Genomic DNA, 17255 nt, shown 5'->3' on the forward strand with positions numbered 1-17255 from the left:
CCAAAGCCATTTTAGTTCTATGCCAAACTAGAAACTTGATTTGGAATGGATCCAAGTAAGCTATGTCTTACCAGAATTTACAGTTCACTACTTTCTTAGCTCAGTAGGAGGGAGGGATCCAGACATGGGTTTTGTCCACCACCTACCGAGGAAAGGTAGGATCCTGTGACCTAGATTTGAAGACTGGCCAGTAGTGCAGGCTCCACCCTAGTTCCTTTCCTGCCTTGCCCAGATCAGAGAAGCTTTCTTCTCTCACCATTCCAGCAAACTTTGAATACTCTTAGCTGAAGAGTACAAGATTCCTAAGGCCCTGGGAATATCTGTGTTCTGTTCCTCCTCTCTAAATTCAGAAGGCTTAACAGGTGAAACGGTTGCAGAGGATTGTGAAGTATGTATACAGCCATCTTGAAGCAAAAATTTTGCTGAAAACCAGGGAAAACAAATACCATTCATCCCCTTCATTTGTATAAAGGCCTAAATATTAGAAACGGGGTGGGATGGAGACACAATTGTCCCATTTTGATGCTACACAGCAGGGAAAGCAACCCTAGTTAATAATAAAAATAATTTTATTATTTATATTCTGCCCATCTGGCTGGGTTTCCCTAACCACTCTGGGCAGCTTACAGAATATATAAAAGCTGAGGCTGCTGAACAGCCTCTGCTGTGTTGGGGCCTGCATCCGGTAACCCAGCCATGAGCTCAATTTGTGCAACCTTAGAAGTACTTCAAGAGGCAATTGCATTTTGTAATCTCAGTTCAGATTCCCTTAGCAATTAAGTTTTCTTAATCAGTCACACCGAACACAATTTTGTCCATGAGCATATGAGTCTGTGCTCAAACTCATAATTCCTGGTGTTCTGCCTCAGTGCTGTAGCATATTTGCCGATCTGAGTTTCTGCTAAATGAAAATGCGGCCAGAAGTGACATCTCAAAAGCAACTTGCTTCTCTACATTAATTCATCAGTTTAGGTCCCTCTTCAGTGGGCTGTTGAAAACAACTACTCTATATTTGTAGCAGAAGTCAGTCAGGGCCCATGGGCTCACAGCCAAGTTATTATGCACATGTTTTGCAGAGTTGCCTGTTCAATGTGCACAAAGTCCTTGGGATGGTACAGGCTCAATGGTGACTGTTGGAGCTTGTGGCAGTGCAAGGGAAACTGATTTGAGGAGACTGAGAAATTAAGCAATAGGCATTGAGTACGGACTGCTACATACACTTCATTCTAAAGGAGCCTTTCAGTTTGAAATGTTAGGATTATAAAAACCATTTCAAAACTGACCTGTAGAAAAGACTTGATGAACTGAAAACAGAGTGTGCCTTTGCTATCCATGAAAATGTTTAAATAATATTTAAAACAAAACAAAACACATACTTACAAAAGCAGTATGTGACGAGAGACCTACGAGTTCGAAAAGGTGCACACATAATGGGAGAGAGACTCTCAGAGAATGGTGGAAAGAGCTGTCCCCACTTTCTGGCTTCTACTGCTTCATCTACCATTTTTCTTTTAGGAAATAGACTCCCATTAGGAAACTTCCAGTCGTGTGCAGAATAGCTTGCTATTTGTTGAATGGCTCATTAAAATGGGGAAGGAAGGAAAGAAAGAAATCTGCAGTAATCTTGCATTTTGCAGAAAGCATGTTTTGGGCAGACAGAACTAATGTTTACAACTACAGGGACAACCACATTGGTGCTATTTAACTTATTCATTTGGGAGCTTTCAGATTACACCTCTTTCCAGGAAGATCTCAATGCCAAACTCCATCCTGATTAAGACAAATCCCCTGGGTTTTATGATGACTAGGATTGCCAATCTTTATAAGGATAGTATGCTGAAAAACGACAGTGCTCCTTCCTCAGCTATATGATTTGAAGCACACTTGAGCCCCAAACTTTGTTACTACCAAGAGAGCAGTTGAAATTGCTTCTTCACATACTGTTGAGCTCAATAAACAGTAAAGAACGTTTTACAGCTATGAGTATGCGTGTTTTTCAGCTAACCTCCTTCTCCTTCATCTCTGAGTAACCTCTGCATGTTTCCTCTTGAGAGGATAGCATCTGCTCCTAAACTTCTAATGGTACTTCATCTGCTAAAGCTCTTCTCTGAAAATGTAGACTGCTGGGAAAACTCCTGTTAAGTCAGTAAAGAAACTTTATATTCCACCCTGAAGATTCTTTGTATTCTCCCCCACCCCACCCCCCAGTAAACAGATTTTAAAGCCTCTGTGGAGGTTTACTTGCGGAGTTTTTCTGTCAGTCTTATTAAGTACTTTAATATTTCGCCTCCACCCCCACAAAGCTCTAAAAATGTCAAGGCAGAAATAAGAGAGGTGTCCTAGTGGCCCCTTTTGCTCTTAAAGTTATAAAACCGCTTCCTCATAATTCTCTTCAAAAAAAGGGGGGGTCACAAAATCTTTTCCCTTATCTGGATTTGGACAGTGATGCCTGAGATATAAAAGGCTTCTTGCATGAGAGGAAGTACCTTCCCGCTCATACAAAGGGCAACCTTAATTTGCAATCTCCTGTGCCACATCTTGCACCATTCGGGAAGGTTTCTTGACAACTAAAAAGCTTTTTTGGTGCAGTCGGAGGACATGGCATGTGGGGCTGAGGGACAGGGCTGGGCCTTCTCGGTGGCAGCCCCCTCATATGTGGAACCTCAGTGAAATCTGGTTGTTCCCCATGTACATTAACATTACGGCATAAATGAAGAATGCCTTTATTTTGCCAGGCATTGGGTACATGATTCCATTGGCATTTAACAATTGAAGTTTTTTAATTTTCCCCCATGTTTCAATTGTTACAAGATTATTTAAAAATATTTAAATTCTATTATTATTATTATTATTATTATTATTATTATTATTATGTTAGCCAGCCAGCCACCCTTGTAGGAGTAAGTGTGAGATGTAACAACAAAAATAACTTATTTCGTGAATGTAGAATTTTTCCATCCACTTGAGAAAAGGTATAATAATAATAATAATAATAATAATAATAATAATAATAATAATAATAATAATATATTATTTATACCCTGCCCAACTGGCTGGGTTTCCCCAGCCACTCTGGGTGGCTTCCAACAGAAAAATGAAATAAAATAATCTATTAAACATTAAAAGCCTCCCTAGACAGGGCTGCCTTCAGATGTCTTCTAAAAATCTGGTAGCTGTTTTTTTCTTTGACATCTGATGGGAGGGCGTTCCACAGGGCAGGTGCCACCACCGAGAAGGCCCTCTGCCTGGTTCCCTGCAACTTGGCTTCTCGCAATGAGGGAACCGCCAGAAGTCCCTCGGTACTGGACCTCTGTCCGGGCAGAACGATGGGGGTGGAGATGCTTCTTCAGGTATACTGGGCCGAGGCGGTTTAGGGCTTTAAAGGTCAGCACCAACACTTTGAACTGTGCTTGGAAACGTACTGGGAGCCAATGTAGATCTTTCAAGACCGGTGTTATGTGGTCTCGGCGGCCGCTCCCAGTCACCAGTCTAGCTGCCGCATTCTGGATTAGTTGTAGTTTCCGGGTCACCTTCAAAGGTAGCCCCACGTAGAGTGCATTGCAGTAGTCCAAGCGGGAGATAACCAGAGCATGCACCACTCTGGCGAGACAGTCTGCAGGCAGGTAGGGTCTCAGCCTGCATACCAGATACTCATAGATAATTTTCAGTGGGTTAGAAGGACTGGTGTATGATGCTCGGTGACACAGATTCGGACCTGAGTTCAGGACAACGCCAGATCCTGGTTTCGTTTCAGGTTTTGTTATAATACATTATTTTGCTTTATTGGTGTTTAATTGTTTGAGTTTGGGCCACCAATGCTTTTCTTCCACCTAAGAATAAAATAGTGAGGCTACCTCCTAAGCATTCTTCAGTGAACAGCATAGATTTACACTTCTCGTAGTTTTGAACATCTCAGAAACAAATTTAATGCTCAAGTGAACTCTGTAAGTTTTATTTTAGTTACTTTTCAGGGCTCTGGGACTTTAAATAATATTGAACCCCCCCCCCCAAAAAAAAAGAGAGAGAGAGGTTTTTTTTTGTTAATTTTGAAGAAGAATCTGTGAGAACAAGATGATAGACCTTGGCCCTGGTCCCACAGGTCTGTTATATTCTTTTGCTGCAGAATTCGACAAATTTCACAGTAAATCTTTATTCAGCTCCAGAGTTAACTCTGCCAACTTCCAGAGCAGCAGTACCACATAGTGATATCTGGTTGATATCTTTTACACCCATTAAAGGTCTGCTTTTGGTGGCTATACACTAACTCCAATATGCCCAATTCCTCTCCCAAAGATCTTAGCCACTATTTATCTCATTTTGTACCATTTCAGTGAAAGAAAGGATGTTATTCTTGATATCTTTGTGCACTGTTATCATGTTTCCACACTTGAATGCCTTTTATCGGTAATTGAATTCATACCATGAGAAGGACGACACTTATAGTCCGTAGGAAAGATGTGTGCTTGTAGAATTAAATACCCTTTAAGAAAAACAGTGTCTACAAATAGTATAATGTACTACTGTGAGCAGACATGAAGAATAATATGGGAAGTATATGTGTCAAGGTCCTTAGATTACAGCACCTATACTAATTGGTCCATATGGATTTCAGCTTGATAGGGTTCAAAGTTGTTGCCCAGTGAGAGGACTTTCTGAGAGGCATTAAGCACCTCACATTGTATTAGTTTCTGCACAGATGTACTCTCTAAGTATGGTTCAGGGGCCTAGGTTCATGCTCCAGCCCTGTGCTCGATTCCATTGTGTGAATGTGTGACAGAAAGTTTGCGGGAAGCAGAAAGTGTTGAGATGACCCAGAGTGTACACAATTAACCTGTGAAAAGAAAAATCAGATTAAACCAATCGGAGGCCAAGTAAGCAAGTGAAAACCAATGTGTTGGTCAACTAGTTTTCACTCAGGCATACATTTTATGAGTGTTGTGCGGCGTATTGGTAAGAATGCTGGAGAGCAGTGTTCAAATCCCCACTCAGTCGTGAAGTGTTCACTGGGTGACCTTGGGCCAATCACTCAGTCGCTCAGCCTATTATACCTCAGTGGATGGTTGGATGAAAAATAGGTTGGGGAGAACCTTGTTACCACCTTGAGCTCCTTGGGGGGAAAAGGTGGGATATAAATAAAGAAAAAAGTCTCTTGGTAGCTTGTGGGGCTCGTTTAAGTGAATAGTGTATACAAAAACAACAACCTCCCTTCCACATGAAGAATGAGCATGTCAGCGAGAAGGCAAGAGAAGAGCAATTCTCCCTAACTTCTTTTTCCCCATGTGAATTGTGTTTTTTCATGTGGAATAGCATTCAGTTACAGTATGTAAGCATCCACCTGCACTGTGCAGTGTTATAATTCACACAGGTTTTTATCACATAAGTGAGAACTAGGCCATGTTGCAGACCAAGTGGGCTTCAGGAGCTGTTGTGAATAGAAGGCAAGAACTGATTAGTGCTTTCCTCTTGATATTTTTTTGAATTGTAGTCCTGGACTTTTCAGAGGGAGGCAGGACTTTTTGCCTGCGTTTGAGCATGTTGTTTAAAGCCCCAGTCTCTGGAAGGAAATGACGATACAAGTGGCTTATACCAACATATACTGACAAACGTTGTTTACCATATTTCATTTGATGGCTTTGACTTAACGGAATGTACAATCAAGTCCTAAACATATTACTTGACTCTATAGCTTTGCATTTAAAATATATTAACTTTGAAAGAATTGTGTGCAGGATTGAAATTTCTCTTTCGAAGAGATGCAAAAAAAATTTAAAATAAAAAACCACAGGAAGCAAAGACAGGAAGAAAATCATTTGGGGAAATGTGGATCTTTCATTTCCCTTCAAACACTTGGCAGAATGTTCTAAAAGATTAAGCATCACAATCAGACATAGTGTATGCTTGTGTGTGGCTTTGAAGCAGTACATCTGTCTAGTTTATTGGCTTGTGTGATTGACCTTAAAGTCCTAAACACTTAAAAAATTAAATCCTCCAAATTTCATTAAAAGTTGAGTACTTTATTTCAATATTGGTGTTTTGTTTTCAGGAGTTGTATTCATACACATTTAAGAACAATACACTTAAGTGAAACTCACTATTATGTTGTGGAATACACAACTGGATGAGGCTACACATAGAAAAAGACACATAGCCAACAACATTTTGAAAGAAGATGTAATGTGTTTGCGTGTGCTTAACAATTTCGGTATTCTGTTTCGTTTGTCTCTGTGTGTTTCTTCATTGCTGCATATTAAGAATGTTGCTTGAAACCTACGGTAGATTAGGGTGACCTCTCACTAACAACAAGAACAACATCCACTATATATCAGTTGGCAGTAACGTCATTAACTCCTGATGTTCATTAGCTAAAGGCAGGTGCCAACTTAGTCTTTAATACAGTGTCTACAACATATAAGCTCAAATAAAACATTGCATGAGTACAGGAAGGTCATTTAGAGACAGAATAAGTTGAATATTATAAAACAGTGCAATTCAGAAGAGCATTTTTCTTCACGTAGATGGGTAGACCCATTTCCACATGTTCATTCCTTAGTATACGTGTCAACAATTAGCACCTATTTCTAGCTCGTTAGTTTTAATACCTACAATCTAGCAGTGTAGTTTGCTCTGTTGCACTGCATGTTTAACTCTGCTGCACTAACACGACAGCTAGGAATGCTAACTTTAGATGTGCAGATACTATCTGAAACTGCCTCACCAAAGGGCTTTCTGTTATTTAGAAATTAGACTCTTTTTTATTGTAGCTGCAAATGAACTTAGTTGCAGCAAGTGCCTGTGTAGAGCTGCAGGGACATCCACATGGCCAACTTGTATGTTTTCCTTTGTTGGAATGATCCCTCATTTTCTATTGTAACTAGTCTAATTCAAGTTTGAGATCCTCTTTTCTCTCTCCCAGCCACTCTTAATTTCTAATGTGTTGGGTGTGACGAGCAATTGGTCATGCACTAGAAAGTGCATCATTCCTTATGGCCATAGCTCAATCTCATTGAAACAGTAACAACTGCCTTCTCCCACTTTGCAACATACCTTGAACTCCCAGTTGAAGATACCTTTCCGTGACTGCCTAATCCAGTTAGAAAAAAAAAATCAAATACAAACTGAGAGAGAAAGGGGTACTGAAAAAATGAAATCATAATAAACCAAAACCAAATAATAATTTAAAAAATGGATAAACAGTCCTTACAACTTCTGCACATTTTTATTATTATTATTTTGTTTGTTTACAGCAGAGATCTCAAAAGTCCGTTAATGGCAGGGTTAATGTAGACAATTGTGTAGTATGTCGTTACGTAAAGTTTAGTGGAAAAGAAATCTGAAAGGGACTTAATGTTGTATGTGCTTAAAAAATTAAAGCCCTATATTCTTTGGAAACACCTTGAAGATGAATGAATAATATGGGGGGACTGTTACTTTCCCTAAAGTAATGCTGCTGACAGCAAGTAAAAGCTACTTTGAAAATTTGGGAGTTTGGTTTGTTTTGCATTCGTTCTTGGTCAGCGTTTGCCAATAAATTTTTGTGTACTTCTACTGCATGCACAACTCAGTGACATTAACAAATAGATTGTGTTTCTATCTAGGGAATTCTGCAGTTTGTTATTAAACCTTCAAGGCATCTATGTTATAAAGCAGAGAGTGTAGCCCTTTGGTAACATCTGAGAGCTTCAGCGCCTAGCAATGGGAGAGCCAGACCGGGAGCCAGGTCGGGAACCGGATCCTCCCTTTGGAAAGAAAAGCAACAAGAAAGAATTGGATTAAAAAGAATCTACTGCTCAGATCTACAGTATAAGAGTGCTAAATGCAATTCCATCCAGACTCTGGCACAAATTAGTACAGATTGGTTCCACGAACCGCAGGGAAATCTCTCATGCATAGTTGCTGAAATGGAGGCTACATATGCTTATTTGATTTTGTTCCAGGTTTCTTTACTACTTTGATCTTTAAAAGTGTTGCAATTTCAAATGTGGTTTGCCTTTAGGGAATTCTATTTTTACAATCAAATTTTAAAGTATGATGAGTTCATTCAAATTAAATTTCAGGTAACAAAACTTGATACTACCGTGTTTCCCCAAAAATAAGACACTGTCTTATATTTATTTTTCCTCAAGAAGACACACTATGGCTTATTTTCAGGGGATGTCTTATTTTTAATTACACGTCCACCCTCGCCTTTTCCTTGGTGCCCTCCAGAACTGCGCCTATCACTATGTCTTATTTTCGGGGAATGGCTTATATTGCAGATGCTTAGAAATCCTGCTACGGCTTATTTTATGGGCATGTCTTATTTTCGGAGAAACAGGGTATGTTCTGTAACAAATTCCTCGATCAATGGGCTCTAGTCACTAAATATTAATTATTTCTAAAGAATTGGTTATCAGTGTTGCTAGATAGGTCAGAGAAACCAAGGCCACTGAAAGTAAACAAAGCATTGGGCTGGCAGTCTCATTGAGCTCTGTCCTTCCAGCTTATGGCATGCTCTCCCCAGAGAGAACCGCCTGGCTCCATCCTTGTCATCATTCTCGTGCCAGGAAAAAAAAAAGCTCCCCCACCCATATCAGGCTCTTGGGCAGCACCAATGAGCTGCACAACTACATTGCTAAGTAAGCCTGCAAAGCAAATTTGACTATGCCATTCATTTTGTTTTGATCTGGGATATTCAAGGTTAGCAGATCCAAAGAACCCCACTTTCATTTTTCTGAAGGTTCTACTAAATCAGCAAACACAAGACAGAAGACCAGGGATTTATAGTGGGATAGTTATAACCTCCATGAACCTCTTTAGGATCCTCCAGGCATCAGGTTGTTGGACTTCAGAATCTCTAGTAATTAGGATGCTTTCTTCAGAGTACCCCAGGTCTCCTGCCAGACCTCCTCTCACCGTTTCCCCAACATATTTTGTCGTTCCTCGTAGGATTTTACTAGATGGTTTTTAGTGCTTTCTAATGGTAGTTCTATTATTACTTTTTGACGATAAAGCCAGCAATATTTCCCTGATCGTTTGTAATTGCAACTGCTACTGAGCCGCATCATGGCTTAGTTTCATCAATCAAAATAGTTAGAGCATTGTAATTATATTTAATTGACAATTAATTATGCTCTATTAAGCACTTATTTTTCTTTTATTGCAGACATTTTAAATCCATTACTTCCCACAGAAACCTGCCTTTAATTAGATCTGTTTTAAGGAGCCACACTCTAAAGAAATATTGGATAACATATAAATAATGAGGACCATTTTATAGCAAATTATTACATATTGGATGACAAACTTCCATTTTTGCAGATGGTTATAATGAGGGGAAATTCCTGCTTATGGAAACTTGGGGTGAAATCATAACATCTACCGTATTAGGAGAGAATGAAGGTCTAATCTCATGTTCAACTTTAATGGCTTATAAACCTTATTGTCAAGTCCAATGGCTTACAAATTAAAAGTTGGCATTTATAAATACTGTATATATCTGCACAGAACACAGAAATTGCATGAAAAGAAAATTTCACCAATAATAGCTAATTCTAGAAACAGAGAAAAGGGCATAAGACAGTGGATGGTAATAAATAGGAATAGGGATGGGCATTTCTACCAACACACTTTAACGTGGGGCTGGTTTATTTTGATGGAACATACTTCCACATGACACGTCTGAAATTGAAATATTGAATTTCTGGAAATGCTAAGTAGGTATTCATTCCCCCCACCCCACCCACCCCACCCACCCAAATTGGCCATGACAATTATCTCATTCAAAACAAATACAGATGCACAAAATAGCCAGATGTGTTGGTCAATTTTTTTAAAAAGCCATTAACTTGTTACTGTAACTGCTGGTTCACTTCAACTCAATGCATATTAAATGACTTTCCTTGCAACAAACACATTTCCCCCTTATTTCTTGTAACCTTAGAATAATTTCTGTTTACATTTAGAGGTATAAAACATGATGTTCTTCCTTCCTCTTTTTGTCTATTTGCTTCACTATCATGCAATATAAATTCTCCACAGGGTCTCTGTTGTCACACAGAGCCTCAACCAGAGAACGACGTTTACAGGAAAGCAACCTGTTCTGTCCTGATAGGGAAAATGTTTCAGGTGAAAATCCAACTGTCTTGTGTGCTAATGAACCTTGAAAAGCTTTCGCACTGCAACATGAAGCATCACACTAGATGAACTGGATCAAGATGCACCAGACTACAGTGTCAGGGACTACTACTCTCTCTAGTTATACCAGTTATAGAGGTGCCAAGCCTAGCAGCACACAACCAGGAAAGTCTAGACTAGAGGTAAGACTCTTCCACAAATAGTTCTGTGGGCCTATTTTGATGCCAACTGTTAGCATAACGGAGCAGTTAACCTCTCACACATTGAATCATATACTTTCTCTTTCATGTGAATAACTCTGAAGTTTATCCAGTTTAGCTAGAGTGCTTCATCTTTATGACTATTAATGCCAATAAAATTTATATGACTAGCAATTCCATTGGGCGGGATCTATTATAAATTAGGGGAACGTGGCTGAATTGGTGAAACCAATGGAACAAGTTAGCCATAATGTGATTTCAGCTAATTTAGGCCCCATCTGCACTATAGCTTTAAACTGTCATGGCTTCTCCCAAAGAATCCTGGGAACTGTAGTTGAGAGTTGTCAGGAGACCACTATCCCCCTCACAGAATTCCCTGGGAAGAAGTATTGAATGTAAACTGTAACAGGAGGCATTTGAAACAAAGTACTGGTGGTGGTTGCTTAATATTTACAAGCAAGGCGTTCCACAACCTAGGTGCAGACGTACTCAATGCCCTATTTCTTGCAGAAGAAAGGCAGATATAATGTGGCACCCTTCCGTACGCCTCCTCAGCTGAAACATAAAGCTTAACCAGGTGTTTCTATTTGCTCACTTGGCTCTAGGCTTGGGAGGCCTCATCATCTGGGTTATAACTGACGTGTATAAGTTACAGTTGAGAGCTTTGCCTCAGCAAAGGGAATGCTGGAGTTTATTATCAGAAGTCCACCTACTGGATGGTCTTCCAAACCTACCATTCTTCTTTTTCACAAGCAGTGTTGCTGATTTCCAGGACAGTTGCTATGATAAATCTATGGTAAAACTATATATCCAATGAATGCAATAACCAGCTGTTCCTAGTTTTTCACTTCCCCTCACAGTTTGCACCTACTTTTTTAAAAAATATATATGTATATATATTATATTTTACTTTACCAGTCTAAAGAGTCTAGACAGTGTGCCCTGGCCATCATAGTGGTATCCCTTGTGTCCCTTGTGAGCATATTTATGGTCATAGAATCTTCCACTTCCATATCCAGGCCTGTGAGTTTCACCACCCTGCCAAAAAGAAAAAAAAAAGAGGAAATTGCAAATACAGTACTTTGTTTTGTCATTGATATATATTACAATAGCTTAGGTAGACTGGGAGCAGAAGGCTATTACATTAGACAAGTGCATGAAAGGATAAGAGACAGGTAGGATAGGGCTCTCCCCGAAATAACCAATGATGAAAGAAAATACCTCAATTGGTAGCAATGAAATAGATATTTAGAAGAGAGTAAAATATGTATACAGGAAAGCTAAAGGCAAATCCGATACCTTTTACACGTTGGCTACCATTTAAATGAATCTTGCTGCATTCTTTGGCGCACATTATTTGGGAATTGCCTGAGGTGATAATAATCCCTAATGACTAATAATGTGGTAACTGATGTAAACTGCTTAACACAGCCAGGCTGTCAAGTGATAACAGCTGCCATCAAGTAAATGTGGAAGGAGGTACTATGAAAATAAATGTGTTTCGTCTTTCATGCATTTAGCCCCTTTAAAAAGTCCCCACCCCGAACATTAATGGGTACCGTATATTGTGAAATAAGTACTTACACATCACCGATGTCCTTTTTTTTTGAAAAGCATTGTTAAAAATGAGGAAAGGTTGTTAAAGCAATTGCACAACTGTCTGATGAAAACTGGTAGTTCAAGGAGGAATTTTCAACTAGCATTCTGCTCAGCAACTACAAAGCAGTACTTTAATTTAAAAGCCTTGCCCTGCCAGGATTGGTATGCAACACATCCCTTTCAAAGTTGGGAAAGGTGTCTCAACAAACACACTGCAATGCAAGTCAAGTCTGTCATATCTTTTTTGAAAATGGAAAACTGTTCTAATTAGTCTTGTACACAGCAACCAGTTTAAAGGATAAAATACTAACACAGTGCCTCCACACGCTTGGCCACTTCCTGAGGTTGCCAGGCCTTTCCTGCCACCTCCTAATAAGAGCTTAGGCCATTCAAACATTTCACTAAAACTTTACAGCAGCTGGTAATGACCTTTTTTGGCCTAGCAAAATGTCCAGTGGATGATGGAAACATTTCTAAGCAACCTGGCATAACATAATTTTGTAATTTTAAAGCAAAAATGTGACTAGTTCTAGCGTTTGATAATTGTGACTTCTAATTAATTCTAAGAGTAACACCTTTTGTTCTGAACTCAGGTGTCTAAAGGAACAAAATGAGTTTACAACAGATGGGTGGGGGAGAGAACTATATGAAGAGGTCTTCCTGCTAAAGGACATTAGCTTTTCAGGACAACAGACTTTTTAGTACAATAAGCTCTTCGGTATTTGGCCACGTTATTTTGTATTCAGGCCTGGTACAGTTCAGCCCAAGGACGGCATAACCTTTTTTGGAAACTGTTGGAGGTTGCATTCCAGCATGCAATCACACACCCTTAACACACAAACACTGCACACTCTTAACATACAAAGCATTCTCACTCCTCAGTCTAATAGTTAACCTATTCTAGTTGTGTTTTGCATAGGGGTAATGAATATAAATTTGTCTACAGTGTAGAACGAATGTTATCATGTCTTCCTCATCATTTTCTTTTTGAAAATACAACTGCTGGGGAACTGGAACAGACTCCCACGAGAGGTGGTGGACTCTCCTTCCTTGGAGATTTTTAAACAGAAGTTGGATGGCCATCTGTCATGGAAGCTTTAGCTGAGATTCCTGCATTGCAGGCGGTTGGACTAGATGGCCCTTGGGTCCCTTCCAACTCTAGGATTCTACAAGTGTCAATATATGATATTGTAACTCCCATCAAATAATGGGGTGCAAAATTTATACCCTGCATCTGTTCTTGACTGTATTCATGATCCCAAACAAAAATGGAGTTGTTTCCAATTCATTATTTCAAGCTATCTTTTATTTTTACCTCCCCACTGGCACTCCACAGACACACAAAGATCAGTAGAACCTTTAAATTGCCTTAAAGGGAAGAGGTTTGCCATGCAGTGCAGTTTGGCTCTGTGCTCAGGCAAAAAGAATTTAAATTGTATTGTAAGCTTGACAGGCTTCTGGATAAAAGCAAGCAACAAAACCATGGGCATAAAGCAGTCATCCCCAACCTTCAGCCCTCCAGATGTATTGGACTACAATTCCCATCATCCCTGACCACTGGTTCTGTTAGCTAGGGATCATGGGAGTTGTAGGCCAAAACATCTGGAGGGCCACAGGTTGGGGATGCCTGGCATAAAGGAACTGCTTGGGAGCCAGGAGGAGCAAAGCAAACAAGCCACAGTCAAAAACATGAATGTGAAGATTTTGCAGGAGCTAGGAAGGCAAAACAGAAGAAAACAAAACAGATGCTATTTGCGTTTTTTGGGAGAAGCAAAATGGCTGCACATGAAAGCATATTCATCACCTACCCAGCTAAATCTGGAAAAGGATGATCTTCCCTGCGCATACAAGAAACAGAAACAGTGACATGGTGACCACCATGGAGCAAAAAGACACTGAAGGTGCACAAGAGAAGTATAATCAGTGAAGGAGGGTTTCTCTATTAACGAGGATCAAAATGAATGAGGATCAAACTATACTTGGGTTGTGGTTTGCAATCGAGTGTTTAAAGAAGTTTAAAACCCAAGTGGTTGTGTGGAACATTTTAGATTCAAGTGACCCTCCATTGTAAAGTCCATGCTGTTCATCCATGCTCCTACAAGTTCAGTCTTGGATAGTTCTGGTGGCAGCATTTGGAAAGGCCTTTGGCTGAGAGCTGCTTCAAGACCAGCTTGCCAGTCAAGATCTAACAATGCTGCTCTAGATGCACCAGTCATCTGATTCAGTCTGGCATAATGTGCTGGAATAAGAGGAATTGATTAGGATGTTCGGATCATTTCAGATTTAGCAATGTCCCTTAAAATAAGGCATAACTGACAATTGCCCATTCAAATTGCCTTATCCGGTGCTGGGAACAATCTGGAGGATTTGCCTTTGTCCCCAGTGTGTGTAACGTAACCTAGTTAGAACCCTTGTCCTACATTTCCAGCGATCCTTTTCCAAGGGGCACATGTGTTCAAATGTGCTCAGCATTCCTTCGAAGGCTGGGAAATAAGCTACGATGGCAAGTGGGGAAGTAAAGGGTTGGGAAGAGGCACCAAAGTCTTCTTGCAGCTCAGATTAGAGACTGCTTAGATGTACTGTGCAGTCAACCTTAAGAGAAGGGTAGATACTTGGGAGAAAGGAAAGTGGCATTGGAGATACAGCACCAGCCTGGGGTCACAATGAAAGATGGGAGAACCACTAAAGCGTATGAGTGTTGATGATGACAATCCTAAGAGGAGGTGGCATTGGAACAAAGATGGCTTTGAAAAGAGTGGGGCCTGCAATCCTTGTCCCAGCCATGAATGAAGAAAAAAAAACATATCTATGTTATAAGCAGTTTCATGTTTTTTTGTCTGAGGCCAGAGTAAGCCCCAGTGGGGAACCGAGAGTCCACTGAACCAGCATGGAAGGATCATCACAGAGCTCAGGAATAAAGCATCTGCTCAGCATGCAGATAGTCCCTAGCTCCATCCCAGCATCTCCAGGTGAGTCTGGGAGATACCGTGACTGAAATGCTGGCAAGCCGCTGCCAGTTAGCGTAGCCAATGCAGGTGCACAATGGTCTGACTCAGTGTAAGGCAGATCACTGTGTTCCTAATTAGATGCATGGCTCCTTTAAGGCAGCAACATACATGCATTATGTGCTGTTTACATTACATAGCAGCGTTCTGTGAGAAATCATTCTATATACCATATTTTTCTGTGTATAAGATGCCCCCATGTATAAGATGGCCCCTATTTTTTTTAACCCAAAATTAAGAAATTAAGTTGTTTAGCTTTGGGGGGTGAGGGTGGGGGAGGTCACTTCTGCCAATCGCTCACCTGCCTGCCCCCCACTGCCAATCGCTTGCCATAGCCACAACTCGCCGGAGCCGCCAATTGTGTGTTCCGCTTACTGCCACCAACAGCCCACCCGCCCACATGCCGCAGCTGCCAATCACCTGCCCAATTGCCACAGCCAATTGCCAGCAGACCTTGCCGCAGCCACCAATCACCTGCCCAATCACCGCTGCCAATCTCCTGCTTGCTGCTGTCATTAATCGCACGTCCCCCTTCTGCATTCACTACCAGTGTATAAGACGACACCCAATTTTTGCCTAATTTTTTTTTAGCATAAGCATTGTCTTATACACAGAAAAATATGGTAAGTCATACTCTGTCAGGAGACATGACTCTTAGTCTTTGGCTTGCCACAAGCTGATGGCCCATAATGTGAATCAATGTCACATGTTCACACGTACCTTTGCATGCAGGGGAGGAGTTGACCTGGGTGACACCTGAAAAACAACACAAAAGTAAGAGGAAAAGTAGGGTCTACAACAAAATGCTATACAATCGAGTTTTCAGGTCTGCTTCAAGATATGCCACGTCTTGTCCACTTTCCATTCCCTCCTCCCCCCGCCCCACCACCAATAGCCAGCAAGCATTCTATGAACTCTGAACATGCTCACTCTTCATTGGGCTGTTCCTGCCTCATTTTTTTAATTCCTATTTTTTTAAATAATAATAATAGTGCAATTCCTCAAGCCTGCTGATGCCACCTGGTGCATAGGTTTTGCTGTTTTTGCCAGCAAAATGGTTGAGTTCACTCTTAGCACCTTGTCTGCTTGATGCTGTGCTCAAAATGCTTCTTGGCTGCTCGTTATGTGAAGAGATTTGAGAAAGACTCCTGTTTTGTTTGATAAGATTTGACTCTTGTTCTTCAAACCCACAAACCCTGTTAAGATTCCTCAGAATGTAAATGAGCAATGCGAAAGAGGACCAGTTGCATCATTAGACCAGTGTTTCTCAACCAGTGTGCCTCCAGATGTTTTGGGACTACAACTCCCATCATCCCTAGCTAGCAAGACCAGTGGTCAGGAATGATGGGAGTTGTAGTCCCCAAACATCTGGAGGCACACTGGTTGAGAAACACTGCATTAGACAACACTCTTGATCTGCCACTTTAATTACAAGCCTCCTTCTTAATTCCAGCAACATTGCAAAGCTAGTTGCTGTTATTCTCATTCTGTTCCAACCAACGCATTCATGGTGGGCTTCAGCTTTGCACCCATATTTATTAGATTCTTAAGAAGGAACTGGATATTTTGTGAGCTGTGTAGCTACTCAGAGAAAGCAACAGCCCTACATTTTTCTGTCTCTCAGTAATGTGAAGTGTAACAAGCCGCATGAGAAACTTTCAATACACTTTATGCATTTGATACTTGTGTGTAGCATGATCTTAAGCCGTGCCACACCTTCAGCTCTGTTCCAAAGCAAGGTCTCTCTCTCTCTCTCTCTCTCTCTCTCTTTAAAAAGGAGTCACGTGTTGAGCATTGCTGTCTGCATAGAGTCACCAATATGCAAGCCTGTGTACGTGCTCAATGGTTGTGTTGGTGTTGAGATGGCATGAGGTCCCTACATATGAGGAGGCGCTCCTATGTTGGGCTTCCTGTATGCACAAAATGTGGTTGTTAAAAAGAAGAGGTTTGTTCACATGTTACATTGAACAAATTTCTGTGTACACTTGTTAGTTGTGCTGCTCAGCTATTGTGTACACAGACTGTACAGTTTGCATTTAAAGGCAAATCCATCAAATTCACACTTTACAAAACAATACGACAAACATAGCCATCCTATGAAGTTTGCACTTACCAGAACTTTGCAATGTCGTTCTCTAACCAACCAATATTTACAAAGATGCATATAATAAGGGAAAGTGTGTATACAAATGCATTTATAATGCATTGAGTTAGGGAAAATTTCTTGCAAAAATGTGTACATTAGTCAAAACTGCACACAAAAACTGTGCTTATTAGGAGAAATTGGCACTAGAATGCTGGTGAAGTTTCATGATGATTTTAGTTTGCAGATTGCTAC

At 40.5% G+C, this 17255-nt stretch overlaps 1 protein-coding gene across 2 annotated transcripts in view; it reads right to left on the reverse strand.

Moving 5' to 3' along the window:
* Window positions 1-5993: 5993 nt before the first annotated feature.
* Window positions 5994-17255, reverse strand: part of MBP (myelin basic protein) — a 98212-nt gene continuing 86950 nt past the window's right edge. Inside the window, exons 6-9 of one of the 2 annotated variants that reach the window (XM_035124387.2) lie at window positions 15638-15673; window positions 13721-13750; window positions 11229-11351; window positions 5994-7736 (exon numbers count right to left, since the gene is read on the reverse strand). In XM_035124387.2, coding sequence (XP_034980278.1) covers window positions 7680-7736; window positions 11229-11351; window positions 13721-13750; window positions 15638-15673 — 246 coding nt within the window. In that variant the 3' untranslated portion in view covers window positions 5994-7679. The remainder of the gene's footprint in view (window positions 7737-11228; window positions 11352-13720; window positions 13751-15637; window positions 15674-17255) is intronic. The other variant, XM_035124388.2, reaches the window with a different exon arrangement.

The sequence above is a fragment of the Zootoca vivipara genome, chromosome 8 (genome assembly GCF_963506605.1).
Source record: "Zootoca vivipara chromosome 8, rZooViv1.1, whole genome shotgun sequence".
Taxonomy (NCBI): Eukaryota; Metazoa; Chordata; class Lepidosauria; order Squamata; family Lacertidae; genus Zootoca; species Zootoca vivipara.